We start from the raw sequence: 19,887 nt of genomic DNA on the forward strand, positions 1-19,887 counted from the left end.
TCTTGGTCCTTGATGGTAAATTTGGAATGAATGGACAAAACAAGACATTTGAAAATGTCACCTTAGACACTGGGAAACTGATGGGCATTTCTAACCCTTTACTTACATTTTATGGACCAAATGATTAATCAATTAATTGAGAAAATAATCTGCGGATTAATGCAATGCTTAAATGCAAAAACCAACCTTGTACAAAAGCCTAAAAGGTTTCTAAAAGTTCAGGTAATGGGAAGCCCCAGGCTACAGGTTGGGAAGTTCCAGTACTGAAAAAAGGTTCACACCCACTGTACTACTGCAGGATGAGGTCATCATTAAGTACTCACGGTTTTTCCAGGAAGTTAAGATGCCCATTTCATTGAGTCTTTAACAAATAATCCAAGAGGGATCATTTCATTTGTAACAGGAGATATATCTCTCTTAAACCTTAAATATACTGTACGAACGCCGACAAAACATCCCATCAGAATCCTGTTGGTTTAAGGTTTTCCCGCAGACCATCAGATAATTAATATATAATCAATCAAACTGCATCTCATCCATCAAACCAGAAGGGGACGACACTGACTGGATCTAGTTTTAAACAAAGGTCCCACTTATGGAAAACCTGACACATAAGTATGTGCAGGTGAGGATGTGTTCAGGTATGTTATCTACCAGGGTGGGGTGTGTATGTGCGCGCCAATAACGTTATATTACTCATTAAATCTCTGACTGGTGGTTTCAGTATGTAGAGGCCGATGCCCTGAGGATCCATTTCCTACTGCGGCCCTGTTTACTGGGAGATGTAATCATATTCCAGCAAGGCTTCCTTCCTGTAAGCCCACCCCCCCTCCTCCTGTAATTCAACCCACACACACACAGCCTCCCTGTCACCACCAACATGACATCCGAGCATCATTCACCACTGCAGGAAAGCACCAAATATGCTGAGAGGGAGAGAGGGTAGACGAACTGCATTCCTCCACAAAACTGGCATCACATCTTACATATTTTACACACAACACTCAGTTATCAACCTCCAGTCGTCACGGAAAACACGCTGGAAAGAATTGTAATAAAACGGGGAGGGAGGTGGAACATGGTGGAAAAACAAAGAGAAAGGAGAACAGAGTAGACTGAAAACAGCAGGAAAGAGATGGAGATGGAGACCACATCACTTCTAACGGCATAGAAAAAAAAGCATGAATTGCTTTAGAGTTCAGTTCTATTCCTAGTTTGCCAAAAAAACGTCCCTTTTCAAATGTGCCAGTGTGTGATTGAGGGTGCAAAAAAATGTGTTGATCAAAAGGACAAGTTATCTGTTTGATAAAATACACTCAAAGATGCAGAAGAGAAGAGCATTCAGTCCAGAGAAAGGAAGATGGTTCATTCAATTCTGACGTTGGTTGGTCAGGTCAATCTCTAGCAGAAAGTCATGAATCAAAATCAAAATCAGTGTAATCCAAAGTGAAAAATTACAGGTCCCAAAATAACAGTTTGGTAACCATGGTAATTAGGGTTAGGACCGGATTCTGATCCTAAGTCTATGGCTGTGTCCGAAATCTCATACTATGCACTACAAACTCAATATGTGTGCTATCATACTTTAGTGTGAATAAACAGTAGTATGCATCTTTTCGGACGCACTGAGCTGTAATTTACGACGGTTTGTGAGAATCAAAGTCTGAATTAACTTAAAATATTAACGCTTAGCAAAGTGAAATCTTATACTTACAGTTAAATTGAAGTGTTATTGGCATTACAGAGCTGTCCGTCAACGTCTGTTATGAACGTCACTACCGCATTGCATACATCGTACACTACGCCGTACAATTGACGAAGTGCAGACATTCCTCTGCTTGATTGCCGATGACAGGATTCAGCGAGTGTCGCGTTGAAGATGTCATGACAGTTTCAGGCGGCGTCGCTATGGCGTTCAGCTGAGAATCCCGCCCACACTGAGGGGGTACTATTCGCACTGGAAAACGAAATAGAGAAAAGGACCTGGTACCAAAGGTGAGTAGAGTCGAGTCAAGCCAAACCATGCAGTGGAATTGAGGCATGAATGAAGCTTGTGGTGTCTTTCTACGGTCAAGAATGAACTTTCAACTTTCAGGTTTTATTCCAATGTGGACGAGATCTCTTTAAACTATACCCAGAAAAATGGAAACTGGGCAATCACTATCTGCTGAGGAAGATTGTGCGATGCAGTTGAAAGCTCCAGACCAGCTACTAAATGGGCCTTGCAGTGAGATTGTTTGGTCAACATGCTGTAGAGTTATTGAAGGTTTTTTCCTACGTTCCAGCATCCATTGGTTCCCATTCATTTTTGAAAATAACTGAGCAATTTGGCAAATTTGAAGCTTGAAACACTTCACAAGATGGTTAGCAGCAATCATGGTTTGTAGTAAACGTGCTAAAACATGTAAAATCACTTGAACAGTCCTTTAAAGTTCACATTTGTCCAAATTGCTGCCATTTGCAGCTGCCATCAGCAATACTGTGAGGAGAACTAATGGATCTTTGATTGTTTCTGCTCTATCGTGAATGTTTTCCTTCTGCTTTGGTGGTATATGAAATCACTGTGTCATGCCGACGAAGCAGAGAGCACAACAAATTGAATTGCGGCTAAAAAAAGAGGGAGAAGTCGGGGTAAAAACCACATTAAGTATCATTCAGGGAGTCAAACTTGATGACCATTTTGCTACTGCAGTGAAGATAGTGTTTATAATGTCACACTATCTCATTTCCTTCCTACGGGAGACCTTAGATGTGGATCTGACAGTGTGGCATTAATGAAAACAGCATGTCATATAAAAATTGAGACTAATCTTAATCCTTAATCCCTATTCAAGTTCAAACTCACAGCGTGCTCGGGGTTACAAGTCCTTGAAGTGGAGGAAGCGCGGCAGGCTAATAAACCTGCCCGACCTGTGTAACAACAACAAACCGAAACGGTCCTCTTTCCTCAGGTGCTTTCCGAACAAACAAATACCAATCTTTATTGTAATTAGCCTTGAGTCATTCTCTGTGTGCAGATACGCTCTAACTATCTGTGTGAGGTAAGAAGACACATTTCACACCAGGAGATGTGTAATCATCACCTCAGGGTTTAGAGGTTTAACTGGGAAAAAACACAAGGACAAATGCTGCCTTCAAGTGTTGTCAGAAATGTGGCATCATCAACTGAGCGAACACAAACAAAGCAAAAAAAAAGGAGTGGAGCAAATCTGAAATTCCTGTGATACTCCAGATGTTAAGAGACAACCGATAACAACAACACCTGTGCTGCTTTAGTTCCATTAGACAACTACAGAAAACCAAATTATTGTTTTATTACTGTACCGGTTTTGTTATCATATTCAGGTACTTGAAAATGTACTGAAACAGAGCAGAAGAAGCGCTTTAATGCAACAAAACCTCCAAGACTGAATTTAAATGAATAGTTTTACATTTTGGGAACTACACAGTCACTTTTTGGTAGAGAATTAGACGATAATATAGATATCACTCTCATATCTGACTATTAAATATACAGCTGCACCCTGGCAGCTGGTAAGCTTAGCTTGGCACAAAGACTGGAAACAGGGAAACAGCTTGCCTGGCTTTGTTCTACAGCAACAACATCTGCCTATCAGCAACTCTAAAGTCAAATAATTAACAAGTTATATCTCACTTATTTAGTCAGTTTTTACTTATCCCTATACAAATTGTTTTATTTAATAGTGGTTATCAAATAACAACAAAGACTAAAGTTAATTGTCATGTTTTATCCTTTTATGCTTGCTCTCAAACTTGCGGCAAAATGCGCAATACATAGTTCGCCCACATCCTCCAATGCCACCTAACTAAACTCCTGTGGATGTGTAACTCTTAACAGAGATGAGAAGGACGCGAGATGGCTCAATTTCAAGTTTCATAGAGTACATTTAAATCAACAAAAGTTGAAGAAAGAAGGCTCAAACCTGGATACTTCCATCATCAGCTCTGTCTGAGAAGTGAGTTGCTTGCCGACATGGCATTTTACCTGCCTCGGGCAAGCCTTATTGTTGAGCCCTGAGATATGAGAGTGATATCGATCTTATCATCTAACTCTCTGGGTCTAGTGTATTTCCCAAAATGTCAAACTTTTGCTTTACTGCATGAAAAAAACGCAGGATCCTCATTTAGTTTATTGAGACCAGTGCGTTGGCACAGCAGGGATCCCAACATGAAGGACTCCAGCAAAATCATTGGGTGGTTCGGCAAAAAAAGTTGAACCTGGCCCAACTTTTCCTGCAACACGGTGCAACGTCATCTGCCAATACACAAGTCTTGGCCTATCGAATATATGCAAGCACACTGGTAGATTGTGGGCTTTATTTGAATAGGAATCACACATCAACCCCCTCACCAGCTGGGAGGTACCGGAAGCAAAGCAGGGCTTTTAACGCGGTGCTATTTCCACCCTGAACACCCGCTAAGAGCTATTTAGAACGGCGACATCTTGGGCGGAGAATGACATGCACCGCAGGGAGACGTTAACGCCGTTAGCTGTCATTCTATGTGATTAACATCGTGGTGGGAATCAGTAGCTTACGGGCGCCTGTCATGGAAAATGCGGTTGAGTTAATAACACTCTCCGTTTCCCTCAAGAACTGTAGCCGAGGTGTGTTGGGCGCTCAAACAGAACTTCTCTGTGGCGAGCTACAGAAAGTCTGTGCTTGTGTTGAGCAGCTTCCAGGTGAACGAATGTAAACCAGGTTGCAGCTGGAAAAAAGAACCTGCATACCAAGACGGCTTTTAATACATACTGCAGGTCTAGCAGAAGTGTAAAGACCTCTGCTGGGAGCTCTGTGGCTAAGCTAACCATGCTAGAGGCCAGCAGATGGAGGCCAGATGAGGCTTTGAAGAGGAGATAATTATCCGGCACCACACCCAGACGCTGTGTGCCCAGCAGCACGCCACACGATGACATCAATCTTCTCTCTGACAGGGAGTTGAAGGTGTTTGTAAGTGTTTGTGATGCAATAGGTGAAGGACAGGTGAAAAGATTGGAGCCAACCATCCACGTCTGCTCCACAAAACCTCTACTTGTGAGCTCAGAGGTTGTAAAGTAGGACCTGCATCACATTTGAAGGTGTTTTTTGGGGGATAATAACAACATGGACCCTGTAAAGAAGTAATTTTAGGGTGGCTTATTTTAGCAACAGAGGCAATAAAGAAGAGAACATACACTTAAAAGTATATCTGTGATGTACAAAAGTTTTTTTAAAAATGGAAATATTAACAGAATGATTTCAATTTTCAAATACAGGGTCAGTTATTCATAACTATTTATAACATTCAATATGTAAAATATGATATTTAAATGTCACATCTCAGCAATTTGGATATATGCAAAAAAATGACCTTTCCAAGCTACAGTTACCGCTCAGTTGGGCTGCTCTTCTGTGTTTAATTCAGGAAGTAACAACGAAGGGAGAAGAAATGGATGGACTGATAAGTGAGACATAATGTACCGAGGCTATTTGTAAAATAAGATTTGGTAAAGTGTGGATGTTTGATATTTTTGACGAAAATTGCAGGTGGCATCATAGTGACAAAAACATTTTGAAAGAAAAACACTTTAAAACATTTGAAAAGTTTAACACATTTTTTTCAAATGGTAAACAAACTATGAGGAAAAAATGTGTTAATTGTACACTGTATTGTCTATTGATTAGGGCTGTCAATCGATTAAAATATTCAATCACGATTAATCGCATGATTGGCCATAGTTAATCTCGATTAATCACAAATGAATCGTACATTTTGTATCTGTTCAAAATGTACCTTAAAAGGGAGATTTGTCAAGTATTTAATACTCTTATCAACATTGGGGTGGAGAAATATGCTGCTTTATGCAAATGTATATTTATCATCGGAAATCAATTAACACAAAACAATGACAGATATTGTCCAGAAACCCTGAGTGCTTTCTCACTGATTTATCGTTATATGGGAAAAGTATGTATGTGAGGCCTCTACAGGAAGAGATAGAATATAAATAGGAACTCATCAACTACATTAGAGCTCATTCTTTCCCTCCATTTATTTCTCTGGATGACACACTGAGTCTTTGCAGAGCCATTATCCTCCTTTAACTAACACTTCTGTTTATACAACACCGATAAAGCGATGCATAGCTGGTGTGTCTCTCCATCATTCGTCATCAATCTCCTCTCCCTTCCACTGTTATCACTCTTGCTGTGAATCTATTTTCTACAACGGAGCAGGTCTTTGGGGGGACGCTGGGAGTCGTTTGGAGACAGGCAGACATCATTAACAGATGTAATGACAGTGAGTGCAGCGTCTTCTATTCACAGATAATATTATCTGTCACATCACATCCAGCCTGAAGGGATGTGGGCCTGTTTTCGATTGGACAGAGAAGAAGATCACAAACATCTGATAAAGTTTTGCCCCTGAGGAACACGTGCGGAGCGATGTATTTATTTATTTATGGTGCTGAATGTATAGCAAAGAAAGTCCATCAATGTGTGCATACAGATTATGTACATACACATGTAAGTCCCAGTAGCAGCTGGTGACTCCAAAAATTAGGGAGGACAGGAGGAACCAATGGTGTCATGTCATTTTATATCTCTTATTTTGCACTTGCACCACCATTTTCATGTATGGACTCAGTGCTGCTTGATAAATGTGCTCTCATGTTCTTCGTTTTTATCTGGAAAGAACTTTGCACTTAAGTTTGACAAGTGCTATAAAATTAGGATTATTATTATTATTACTACACTAGTTGCCAAGGTTACTTATCTCTACTTACTTAGTAAAACAATGGCTTACAAGATTTTCTTAAAAACAATCACTGCAGCCTCGAGAGTGTTTGTGATGTGTCACTAAAAGGCCTGTCTGTAACTTTGCGTACAGCAGTTCAGGCCCCGACCCTCGCTTAGCTGTCCTGGCTGACATACGGCGGGGATACGGTGGCGTGCAGCGGTCCGACGTTCTGCTGCGCTCCAGGACTGGATCCCGGTATATGCAAAGGACTGCTGTACGGGTCCTTCAGGGCTTCTACAACAAGCTAACTGTTGCACTAGCTAAGACTTGTAGTCGGGCTGAGGGTCCCCAGACCCCACTTTGAGAACCCCCCCACCAGCAGCACAGCACCTGCAGTGAGGCTCCATTAACAGAATAAAATACATTTACAGCAGCACAAATTCTTTCCCTCAGTCCCCTCTTTTCTCTTTTTCTACTAAAATACTGACCATCCGGAGTGACTCATCCATCCCAGTTAAGAGACTCGTTAGAGGAAACTAACCCCGCCCTGCCCCCGGCCAGCGCCAGTGTGTGTGTGTGTGTGTGTGTGTGTGTGTGTTGTAGGGGGGTAATTAAGGTAATTAGCTCAGGATATCAACATCAACCATCTCCAGGCGAGAGAGTGAGTCTATCAAAGGTTGAAATGAATAATGAAACACATAAAAGGCTTTCTCCCAGAGCGCCGGCTGCTTACAAAGCACATTCAGGTCACATTAAGACGACTATAACAACACCAAAGTTCTTCATCTCTTTTGTTTTTCTCTATTTGGGTATTTTGCTCCATTGAAGTTGTTTATGAGGAGATTAGACTGGAAGAGTCATTATCATATTGTGAAAATTTGATCTGAACACGTTTGAACGACTTTTATTGGTTGCTTCGTTTCCCTATTGTTTTACTTGTTCTGATTTATTCTATGCTGATGACATTTGATTTTATTTGACTTTTAGCTGTTTGTAGCTCTCTCTTATCAACATGGGAGTCGGTAAATGTGCTGCTTTATGCAAATGTATGTATATATTTATTATTGGAAATCAATTAACAACACAAAACAATGACAGATATTGTCCAGAAACCCTCACAGGTACTGCATTTTGCATAAAAAATATGAGCACGCTACAACCAAAAAAATTGCAAGTTGCGTTACTGCATTAAAGAAATTAGTGCCGTTAAAACAAATTTGCGTTAACGCGTTATTGTTAACCCTTGTTTTTTATTACAAGTTTTTTTAAATTTTATGTTTGAATATGCAAATGAGCCATTATCTAACTCTAACTTTTGGTGAATTTAGGAGAAATCTACAGACGCAAATAGACAAGGTAGTAAAATAAACACCTAAATGTGTATTTTGGATGTTTTCTTTCCACTAGTCTGAGAGAAAACAAATCTCAAAATTGATCAGAGAACAAAAAACAATCTTTATGGGGGGTCTCCACTTGAGTTTTGATCATTTTCCCCTATTTTTTAACACAACAACATATTGATTTTATGCATCAAATGCAGCAGAGCCTTTTCTGGTGACAAAAACACACATATTAAAAGACAGAGCGGCAGCTAGAACACACACCACCAAGCTGCTGGTGGCCTTTTCCCCACTGTTACATGACTCAGCTCATCAATCACACTTTCCTCCATTTTCATCACCTCCAATCAATCAGATCAACCACCTAACCTCCCCTGACACTCATACACACACACTCACACCCACACACACACCTGTTAGTGTGTGTGTATGCTCGGCAGTAATCAGGTTAAACCTCTCAGCACTCCCCTTCAGCAGCGTCTGCTTAATAATCCAATCGCCTTCCAGTAAAACGCCTCACATGCGCTGGCTGGGTTGCCCCGGTAACCCAGTCCCAGCCCTCTGGTATACAGATCTGCAGCCTCGCAGCTCTGCACAGAGAAAAACAGTGGCGAGGCAAACGGCACGGAGTGAGTTAACGCCGCCGCTGGCAGCAGGAAACGCTGGCTGCTGTTCAATCTGTGAAGTGAGCTAAACACTAAACAGCAAAGAAAACCAGCAGCTCTGAGAGGGCACAGCTGGAAACATAGAGGCCTGATATCACAGAGCAAATTAACCTTTCATATTTCACACGTTTAGCTTAACGCTGGGCCGTACATTGATATAAGATTCAATACTGTGTGGGATTTGGTATTATTGAGATGTATTATAAAAAAGATTAAGTGATGACATTTTCTAAACTTACTTGATTGTTGAAGCTCAACAGCAGCACAATTTCCTTTCCATAAAGAATGAAGTCAGTTTAATAAATCCCAAAACTTAATTGTTGTTGAGGAGATTGTTGTCACATCGGATCAGTTAATAAAAGTGCTTTTTCATTCTGTTCATTAATCAAGGCTTCAACAGCAAAATGAGATTTAAAAGCCATACTTGATGCAGCCTGAGAAAGAATTATTGTTATATTCACTTACGTGATGTTTATGATGATTTATGTAAAAGTCACCATACGTCTAAATGACGGAAAGACGTCGCTTAAACACGGAGATGGAGCCAGCAATGTTATGTGTATTTAGTGTCTAAAAACAAGCTACACATGGACGATGATAGAACATACATTAGTTCTCTAAGGCGTGGCAATAATTACTATATCATTTATTTTCGGAAAATTATGTTTCTAGATTAATAATTCCAAGCAAATTAGGATGAAGATTAATTTTTGTTACAGTGGATTTCAGATTATCACATTAAACGAACTTTTATGATTATTTAAAATTAGATTTTACATTTATTTACCATATATATATATCATGAAATATATTATTAGGAAAATACTTGTATACTCTAATGATATACATTTCATCAGCCAGTCTCATGTTCACCACAGGACACACCCCCTCATGGTGAAAATGATCTTGTGGTGCAGTGTGTGTGTCTGTGTTTGTGTGTCACACACACATGTATGAAGGTATGGGACATTAAGTGAATATACTGCAGCTGGATGACTCACATTGAGCCGACATGTGAGGCCGAGCCATTACAGTCACACTGTACTGACATACAGCGGTGCAGAGACGGGCAGAGGGCAGCACACGCACTCAGATGGAGCTGGTGGAGTGCACATCCCGCTACATTTGCCCTCCCATCATGCTTTGCGGTGTGATTGATGAGTAATAAGGCGGAGAGGGTTGCAGCACTTGCTCCGCCGTGCCATATGTTCCTGCCAACGGGGGGAATCAGGTTGGAGGTGCAAAGGAAGGCAGATCCAGTGTGTTCATGATACATCTTAAACACTGCTGCGCTACACTGCTGCATCATTCTGTGCAAGACTACAAGCATCTTCCTATAAGATCCAAGAGTATGCTGTTAGCACCAACCTGTAGTTTATTAGACCAAAATCTGTGTAAAATGTACAACCAACTACTGGTGGGAAATCTTCTCCAGCCACAAGACGCAAAACAAACCTATTTAAAAGTCCCATATTGTAAAAAGTGAGAGACGTGCTTCAGCCAAATGGCTCATTTTCACCCCACGTCTCTGGTCAGATTGAAACACAAATACAAATCACGACACAAATACACAATTACAAATTGATAGATATCAATCTTCATGGTTCCAATAACAAAAACTTCAAATTCATGGTTTAAAACGCAACGTCAGTTACCTCTACGTCACATCCTAGTGTTTTTCATGTTGTTTCATACCTCCTAATATAAAGATAACAGGCATTGGGAAAACTAAATCACAATTTCCTGCAATATGCATCACAACAACAAAGCCAAAGTGGAAGAAAGCACACACGTGAACAGACAGTTTTTGTTGAATAAATAAAAAAATATCAGAAACTTACTCATGGTGGGAGTCCAGGGGCGGGGGGCAGGGTGAGGCCCAGGTAGGGCAGGGCTTTGGACAGGTGAGGTTATTCTCCACTGGGTCCTTCCTAGAGGCACTCATGACCTGAGGAGGAAACCAAAGACAAACATTAAGGCTACATCCACATTAAACGGCACTTTTTCGATCAAAAACAATCTCCTCACATGAGCGTTTTAGTACCGTTTTAGAAATAATCTTCGTCCATACTAACACGCCTGAAAACACACATCACATGACCAAAAGTTCAAAATGTACCTTAAAGGGAGATTTGTCAAGTATTTAACACTCTTATCAACATGGGAGTCGACAAATATGCTGCTTTATGCAAATGTATGTATATATTTATTACTGGAAATCAATTAACAACACAAAACAATGACAGATATTATCCAGAAACCCTCACAGGTACTGCATTTAGCATAATAGATATGCTTAAATCATAACATGGCAAACTGCAGCCCAACAGGCAACAACAGCTGTCAGAGTGTTGACTTGACTATAACTTGCCCAAAACTGCATGTGATTATCATAAAGTGGGCATGTCTGTAAAGGGGAGACTCGTGGGTACCCATAGAACCCATTTTCATTCACATATCTGGAGGTCGGAGGTCAAGGGACCCCTTTGAAAATGGCCATGACAGTTTTTTCTCACCAAAATGTAGCCTAAGTTTGGAGTGTTATTTAACCTCCATCGCGACAAGCTAGTATGACATGGTTGGTACCAATGGATTCATTAGGTTTTCTAGTCTCATATGATGCCAGTATCTTCACAAAGCATTGCAAATTCGCATTAACTTTGACAGCCCTACTGTAAACCGACTGTGGGAAATTGCGATGGACATTTTTCACTATTTTCTGACATTTACAGACAAAAAAAACAAAACTCTAATCGATAAAGAAATGAGGCTATATTTCTTCCAAAGTACACAGATGCATTCAGAAGTCATTGAAATGGACACAATCACACACACACAGTTGATTAAGGATGTGGTCCTGCTCATTAACATCTTCACTGGGAGAGAAATGGCAGGGCACAAGGCGGGTGAATGAATAGCCTCGGTTTTTCTGTGTGCATCCACCCGTCCTAATCCCCCGGTCATTGGACTAAATAACAGTAATCTGATGATAGTATGCGGTAATAATGGGTAATTTGATCACTCTGCTGCAGATGCTTGCTGGATGAGGAGCAGCAGGGAGGGGTGGGCAGGAAGGCGGAGGGAGGAAATGATGCAGGTGATGTAGAAATAAAGCCCCCCCCCCCTACCCGCCCCCCTTTATGTTGCCATGAGCACGGCTACTGCAGATGCTGGTGGATCCAATATCCTCCAGGCTGCGAGTAAAACCAGCACCGGTCAGCAGAAAGCCTCAGCAGCAGAGCGAGTGACAAATAAGCAGCAATCTGAGCAGGGATCCATTCACACTACAGGTGGAGAGAGAGAGCTCACATTGCCTTACGGGCGCTGTTATCTCCATCACTGTCATCAACATTGATTTGGGTTTAGAGAGGGTTGAAAACTATTTAGCAGAGTTAAAGTGCAGCTGTGGTTTGCAGGCTTTAAAGGAAATATTTCACAAACTAGATTTGTGACAGAAGAGCATCTGGCGGCTACTAATGATGCATTTCATCAGCGGTTTCTCTCTTTATTATATTTTTAGAGAAACATATGAATTATTTATAATTTTTTTACTCTTTAAAAACACAGAAAATAGAGAAAAGGGTCTTTCATTTCAGGTGACGTCTTCAAAAAACCCAAAGATATCCAATTAAGAGAACAAAAACAAACAAATCCTCATATTTAAAAAGCTGCAACTGGAAAAGATTTGGCTTTTTTGCTTGATAATAAACAAATATGCCGAACATTTTCACCACCTCCAACCTCAACAGACTCTAAAAACATTGTTAGAGGCCGTTCATGTGTCTAAAAACCAGTGGAAAATGCCAGCAGTGCATCCTTTTATCCAAGGTGCTGCTATTCAGGGTCACCAAAATGTAAAGTAAGCAGCAATCAACGTTAAAGTTAGATCCCTAAGTGAACACAGTAAAATAAGGCTGATATGTGAAAGTACAAACAGGAACACAGGAGTGAAACTAAACTCCAAACCACAGAGACTCAAAGTACTGACAGCTGAACACACTGAGACTTTAACAAACAGAGCGTTCTCTCTCTGGTCTCCAGCACAGACACACAGTTTAGCCGCCGAAGACACAGCTAAATGATGGAGACCGTCTTGGGTTGACCACGGTGTCATGGTCGTCCCCTGCTGTGGGGCTCTGTAGTGGAGACACATGTCATCGCTAAAGCGGACCCACCCGGGCCCGTGGAAAACCCTATTAGCTCTGAGGCTGTGACCTGGGATTAGATCCACCATATGTCCACCTCTGCCCTGAGCTGGGACACCAGCCAGTTATCAAGACTGACACTAACAGAGCTGTTAGTACACACAGTCAGTCAGCCTCACCATCACTGAGGAGGCTCGGGGTCAGTTACACTTACAGTTAGACTGAACTCTGAGGTCACAAGGTCAGATCTGATGACATGTTTGTAACAGTTGTGTGTCTGGAGAGGTCACAGACAGAGAGGAGAAGAGACAAGGTATTAGACAGTTGGATTGATTACAGATTTAGATATTGATTGTCAACTAGCATGACACAGCAAAATCATATGAATGGATCTATAAACTCATTTAGTTCAGGAACAACTGGTACATGTTGTTAGTCATGCAGACCTGCTGTTTCCACCACTTTGTTAGCCATTATTACACCTAATGGGGAAACTATTTGTCGATGAATCAATCAGCTGATCGGCAGAAAATTAATTAATAACAGTTGATTTTCTTGAACTTTAAATATTTAATTTAATTGAAAAACATAAAGAACAGATAAATAAATCTACACACACATATAAATAAATCATGTAAGAATAATAAATAAATAAAATAATGATAATTAAAAAAAAATACTGAAAACTACTACAAAAAATATTCAATATATAAAATAAATAAAAAATAAATTAGATAAAAATATATAAAATCCACTATGTTGTAAAACTTCCACAACCTACTGAAAACTATAACATATATTCAACATTTTGGTAAAATATATTCAACATACTGAAACACAGCGAAAACAGGCTGTCGGATTTATAACAGGACAAAACGAGAGCGTCAATGTGAAACAGAACGCAGCATAATAATCTTGATTATTTTGTTTTCATAATCGTTTGAAGCCAAAATCGTACTTGAAAATGAAATTGTATTAATCACCGAGTCCTATCGTACAAAACACTCTTTAGTGGCAGCTTTAATGTTAAATCTATTAGCCTTCAAAAGACCCGTATCTGTTGAACCACAATGCTACCAGAGAAACAAGAGCGCTTTTGTTCTGTGCTGTAAACTCAGCAGGCCGGCAGCTGTGAGGGATGTGTAACCGCCGGTATGATGTGTTAAAGAGTAACCACGTCAACCTCAGACTGGTTAGAGCTCTCTGAAGTCCAGTAACGACCCGCTGACATGAAAACAGTCTGAAATCTGACAGCAGGCAGCTGGATGCGCATTTATCCACAATTATATCTGTATCAGCCTTCATAAAACCATATTGGCCAAACAGCGGTGTGTGTGTGTGTTGGATACGAGGTTAGTTACATCTGACGCAGGGTCACACACACACACACACACAGACACACAGACACACAGGCCAGAGGGCGGCTCAGCATCTGCCGGTGTTGCTGTGTGTTTCTGCTCTGAAGCCGGGCATTAAAAGAGAGAGCGGCTGACAGAGCCAGCGGGGATCAGCGGCCAATAAAGACGGGCAGCAGCAGCAGAACGCTGCCGAGGCCTGGACGCCAGTGAGGGAATGCACAAACCCTCCGTGTGTGTGTGAGTGTCGGTAGACTACATCTGGTATATGGGTGGGCTGCCTGCCTTCCGTAGTGAGTCAAATTCTGCTGCACTGTACTGAAAGACTTCAGCTGACCTGCAGATTCAGGGAAGCTGCAGCGACATGTGAGACTATTGCAGCCTTTTTAAAAGGAATAGTTCGACATTTTGGGGAATTTGATTTCTTGCCAAGAGTCAGATAAATGGATTGATGCCACTCTCATGTCTGTACGGTAACTATAAAGCTACAGCCAGTTAGCTTAGCTTAGCATAAAGATTGGAAACATTGGACACGGCTAGCCTGTCTCGGTCCAAATGTAAAAAGAAATCCACCTAGAGCCCATATAAAATCACAACCTGCTGCTTTTACACACTTTTTGTACAGATTAAACAAATGAGATGTTAATTAGTGAGTTTTATAGTTGCTGTTTGGCGGATTTTGTAGTTTGGACAGAGAAAGGCTAGCTGTTTCCAGTCTCGTCACGGCTGATGTCGTTTGTTTTCTTCCAGAAAAGTGTCACGAATCAGGGAAGGACACGTCGCGACTGATAAGACCCAATCGAGAAGCAAACGTGGGTGTACACGTCATCGTTTTCAAAGGTCTCCGTTTCCGCCCGTTGAGACTAAAGAGCAACGCCGGAGTTTTAAACCTTTTCAAAACGTCTGTTTTAAGGGTTCTAAAACGCCGGAGTAGTGTGGTCGCTAGGCATAAACGTAGCGAAAGTTATGCGTTTAAAACAAAAACGTATTAGTGTGGATGTAGCCTTACTGATTCTGGTATTGATTCTAATCTGCCTCCTTAAACAGGCACAATGAGAAGGATTTTCCCCTCTCAATGATCCCTTCTGACCCACTAAAAGTGTGTGGTGGTGTCTGTATCTGCAGAGACCCTGCAGCCCTCTGCCTGGATTTTATCATTTTGCTGTTTGTGACGTTTCTGGGCGTCAACCTCTATAAAAACGTAGCGACCAGGTGCCAGATCATAAGCACGCATCTGAGAGAAAGCTACAGGATTGGCGGACAGAAAGAGACAGAATAAGAAAAGTACGTAAACAAAGTCCAGCCATAGAAGGGAAACACATTTAGGATAACGTATAAAGTTGTAAAAACAACAGACGAAGGCATACTGTACGAAGCTGAGAGAGAGAGAGAGAGACCAGGTCAAGTCTCTGTTGCTATGTTACAGTCAGACAAAACCAGCTTTTGAGTTTGGGGAGCCACCTGACGCCAGGCAGCTTGCAAATAAACTGCCCTTTCAACAAGAAAACACACACACACACACACACACATACACAGTGACTGCTCAATTGTTTCTGGAGAGGCTCTGTAACAGAGATAGAGCGGGAACAGAAGAAGGAGATGAACTAATTTGTGGTTGTTGACCCTGACGACTGCGGGGCTTTTCCATTTCCTCTCTGTCACCGAGCCACAAATCCAACAGCAGCCTCCAACACAGCGCTGGCCGGAGAACTCTTTTTATAGGACATTTTATGTTCTTTACCCAATCTGGGCATTACGGTTAGATTAATTATATTAAAAGCTAGTTGTGTGCAAACCCGGTACAACATTTACTGTACACCAGATGCAGGACAGCAGATTCCGTAGTGGAAGAAGTGAACATTCTGTGCCTAGAAATCTAGATTAAAAGAAAAGTTTAGGAGATATAATCCAGTGTTTTTCATCCACTAATATATAGGGTGGGGTATTATTTTCATTGACAATTAATCTATCGATTATTTTCTCGATTAATCGATGAGTTGTTTGGTCTATAAAATGTTGAAGACGTCCTCAAATGTCTTGTTTTGTCCACAACTCAAAGATATTCAGTTCACTGTCATAGAGGAGTAAAGAAACCAGAATATATTCACATTTAAGAAGCTGGAATCAGAGTATTTAGACTTTCTTTTCTTTAAAAAACAGTTGGCAATTAATTAAATAGCTGACAACTAATCCATAATTCATTGCAGCTCTAGTGGATTTGTTAATTAGTTGATCAAATCAAACTTTGGAGTTGTCTATTAAGCAAAAAAGCAAAATACTCACTAGTTCGGGCTTGTCAAATGTGAAGATTTGCTGCTTTTCTCTCTTTGAAATTGCATATATTTGGCTTTTAGACTGTTGGTCAGATAAAATAAAGACTTTAAAGCAAAATATGTGAATAAAAACAATGGTTAGTTGCAGCTGTAGACACACCTAGATTACAGCAATGTGAGTAAAAGCATCTTGTGATGTCTAGTTGTTGCATTACAGACTTAAAAGTAAGAAATCTGTAGCTGTAGTTAACTATTCTTAGCAGGGTGCAAATGTGCCTCACATTCACTGGGTCTCTGAAATGCCACACAGTGTATAAAAGCCAGCAGGAGGTCGAGTGTAAAAAGGTCAGGTGCTGACAATGTTGAACTGGCAGCAGGGTGGCGTGAAGACTGGCCAGATCTTTAACCTCAAAATGCTGCAGCAGAGAGCTTTTATCCCGCTGAAAAAGGTACAGCGGTAGGTCAGTTCAGGACACACACTCTTGTAGTGCAAGGCCTAGAATAATTCATATTTTACCCCCGGATTCTGGTCTCAAACGGACAGTTTTTCCAATGTTCGCTTCAACAAATTCTATAGGCTACAGAAACAATAACGTTTTGCACAATTTAAGTGTACCTATAAGTAGGTGTTGGGAATCTGGTGTGTGAATTGATTTTATAAATTAATTTATTTGTATTCATTTATATTTCTTTATTATTACATTTTGTTTGTTTAATTTTTATATTTTTAGTATTTATATATTTATATTTTATTTTAATTTACTATATATTTTTCAGTATATTTTATTAGTAGTAGTATTAGTACCATTATTTCTCCTCCATTGTTTATGAATACTTTATTTTTCACTTCAGTTACTATCTGTTATTATACGTACATATTACTTTATTTGTCATGGTTTAGATGGTTGCAGTCATTTTTCTTAACCAATAAAAAGCACGATTCACAATGTAAATGTACATATAAATAGGTGTTGGGAACCTGGTGTGAGAATTGATTATGTATTTATTTTTATTTATTTATATTTTTGTATTATTATTATTTTTTTTTTTTTAATATATTTTAATTTATTATTATTATTATTATTATTATTTATAATTATTATTATTTTTTATAGTACAGCAACAAAGTTAATGTAGAAGAAACACAAAGATTAGAAGAGGCATATTACTTCCAACACAAAGTTTGCTTGGAGCCACCACATGTGACAAAATGGCAATTTGTCAGTCTTAATCTGAATTGCAGGCTTATATTTGTTGTTTACATTATTACTATATTGGTCTTCTACAGCTATGAATGGCAGCAGTAGTAGTAGTACTGGTAGTTGGACAGGTCTTGCCTTATCTAGGAATGTTGCTTCGCTTTATATCTCTATTTTGCATCAGAGCTGGGAAAGGGCTGATCCCAGAAAGGCAACTCAGCAGCAGCACAGCAGCAGCAGTAGTGACACAATGGCTCCACGTAAAAGCTGATAAAGCAAATAGTCTGACCCTGACACATCCTGACATACTGCTCACTTCATTGCAGCCCGACACCGAACACCAGAAACCAACCAAAACTCAGACTTTAAAGCAACTTTTTAAAGATGACAGCAATATGAGGAGGACAAGAGCCTGCAGGAGAAAAAAAGATGATTTTTCTGTTGTTTTTTTATCAGTTTATGGTTGTTTTGCTTGATACTGGAGGTAAAACATTACCCACCACTTAATTTAACACTCTAGTCATGCAGGTGGACCACATATTGCAAGGTTTAGACTACATATTACAAGGTTTAGGGCCTTGAAACCATCTCTCAGTCACACAGTGGCACATACTACTACAAACAGCCTTGTGTTTTCAAACTGTAAAGCCCCTGACTGAGATAAGCCGCATTATCCTGAAGCGGGATAGGAAGGATTGAAAGACACACTATTGTCAATACCACAACATTAAAACACACCATTTCCTACCAGAATTTTCAAAATAAAATCACAAATGTTCTATAAAAAGCCCTATAATTCTACAATGAATTGATACTGACTTAAATATATTTTTCATAATAGTCAGTTGGTTTAATAGCTTTATAGAAATTATCACACATACTTTGTTTTCAAGCCTTAAGACACACTAATCAGGACATCAACCTTTTTTTGATATATAAGCGTACTATATGGTATTTTATCAGTATTTACAATGTATGTTTGAACTCAAAGTTCAATATAACGTTTCACTATGTACACTATTACAATAACAAGGTGGTTCCATACATTAAATGGCTTACGCATGACTTTTATCCCTATATGTGACACGTTTCACGCTTTTATTTTGAAATAAATGTGCCTCACATCCGTTAGTTCTATTCAACTTCACGCACCTTGCTCCAAAAGGTAACTATCGCCTCTCGTGAGGCAGGAAATAACACACTAATGCTCAACTTTAATTAACAAACAACTCGCAACCGTGCGACACTGTTTATATCCACATATTTTCTTATTTTAACACTATAAACTGAGCTTTTCCGATTCATTTTGAACGCTACAAATGCAGCAGCTTGCAGATCCGAGCTCATCAAAGTGAGTGACAGGCCGTCGCAGCCAATCAGGAGCCTCGGAACGCGGGGCTAGAGCCAATGGGAGGCTGTGATTGGTTCTCGGGTCGCATTGATTCCGTTGCGGGAGGCTACCTCAGGGGTTTCGGCTATGTCAAGTTCCACACATTCAGCCATTATACAACCGGAACTAAAGCGACATGACTTTCAGAATAAAACTTACATACATACACTACCATAAAAAGTTAATACAAATATTTTTTTGAGCTTTACTGCACACCTCACGTTACCAAAAACGTCTTAAAAATATTTACAATTGTGCTGCTAATAATATTAGTATAACTACCAATAATAATGAGAGGAAAAAGAAAAAATAAAGTAAAGTATAAGCCATGAATAGGACATAATTTGGGGGGATGAATTGATCTTGATTGGCTACAAATATGTACACATATTGCTGATCACTCTGTGCAATAATTATATAATTATCTGACGGACATTTTGTGCAATAATCTGGCAAAACTGTAATCTGGAAAAACTGTCATCTCATCAATATACATATTGTATTCTTATATTTTTTATTGTATTATCTTTTCATTAGCACCCATGGGATTGTCACAATCTAATTTTGTTATACTACACAATGACAATAAAAGGCTTGGATCTTGAATATATTATGTTTTTAATTTCTGCCAAGTTTCTTTTAGTGTCTAGCACTAAGTAAATTCCCACAAATCTCATAAAAATAGTAATACTTGTGCTTCCAATATTATTAGTACAACTATAAATAATATGGGAGGAAAAATAAAAAATAAACTAAATTATAAGCCATGAATAGGACAT

At 39.8% G+C, this 19,887-nt stretch overlaps 1 protein-coding gene across 1 annotated transcript in view; it reads right to left on the reverse strand.

Annotated features, from left to right (window-relative positions):
* Positions 1-19,887, reverse strand: part of usp6nl (USP6 N-terminal like) — an 84,087-nt gene that overhangs the window by 59,105 nt on the left and 5,095 nt on the right. The window contains exon 4 of the mRNA XM_074625686.1: positions 10,588-10,694. Within this exon, the coding sequence (XP_074481787.1) occupies positions 10,588-10,591 (4 nt within the window). The 5' untranslated portion in view covers positions 10,592-10,694. The remainder of the gene's footprint in view (positions 1-10,587; positions 10,695-19,887) is intronic.

The sequence above is a fragment of the Sebastes fasciatus genome, chromosome 23 (genome assembly GCF_043250625.1).
Source record: "Sebastes fasciatus isolate fSebFas1 chromosome 23, fSebFas1.pri, whole genome shotgun sequence".
Lineage (NCBI taxonomy): Eukaryota > Metazoa > Chordata > Actinopteri > Perciformes > Sebastidae > Sebastes > Sebastes fasciatus.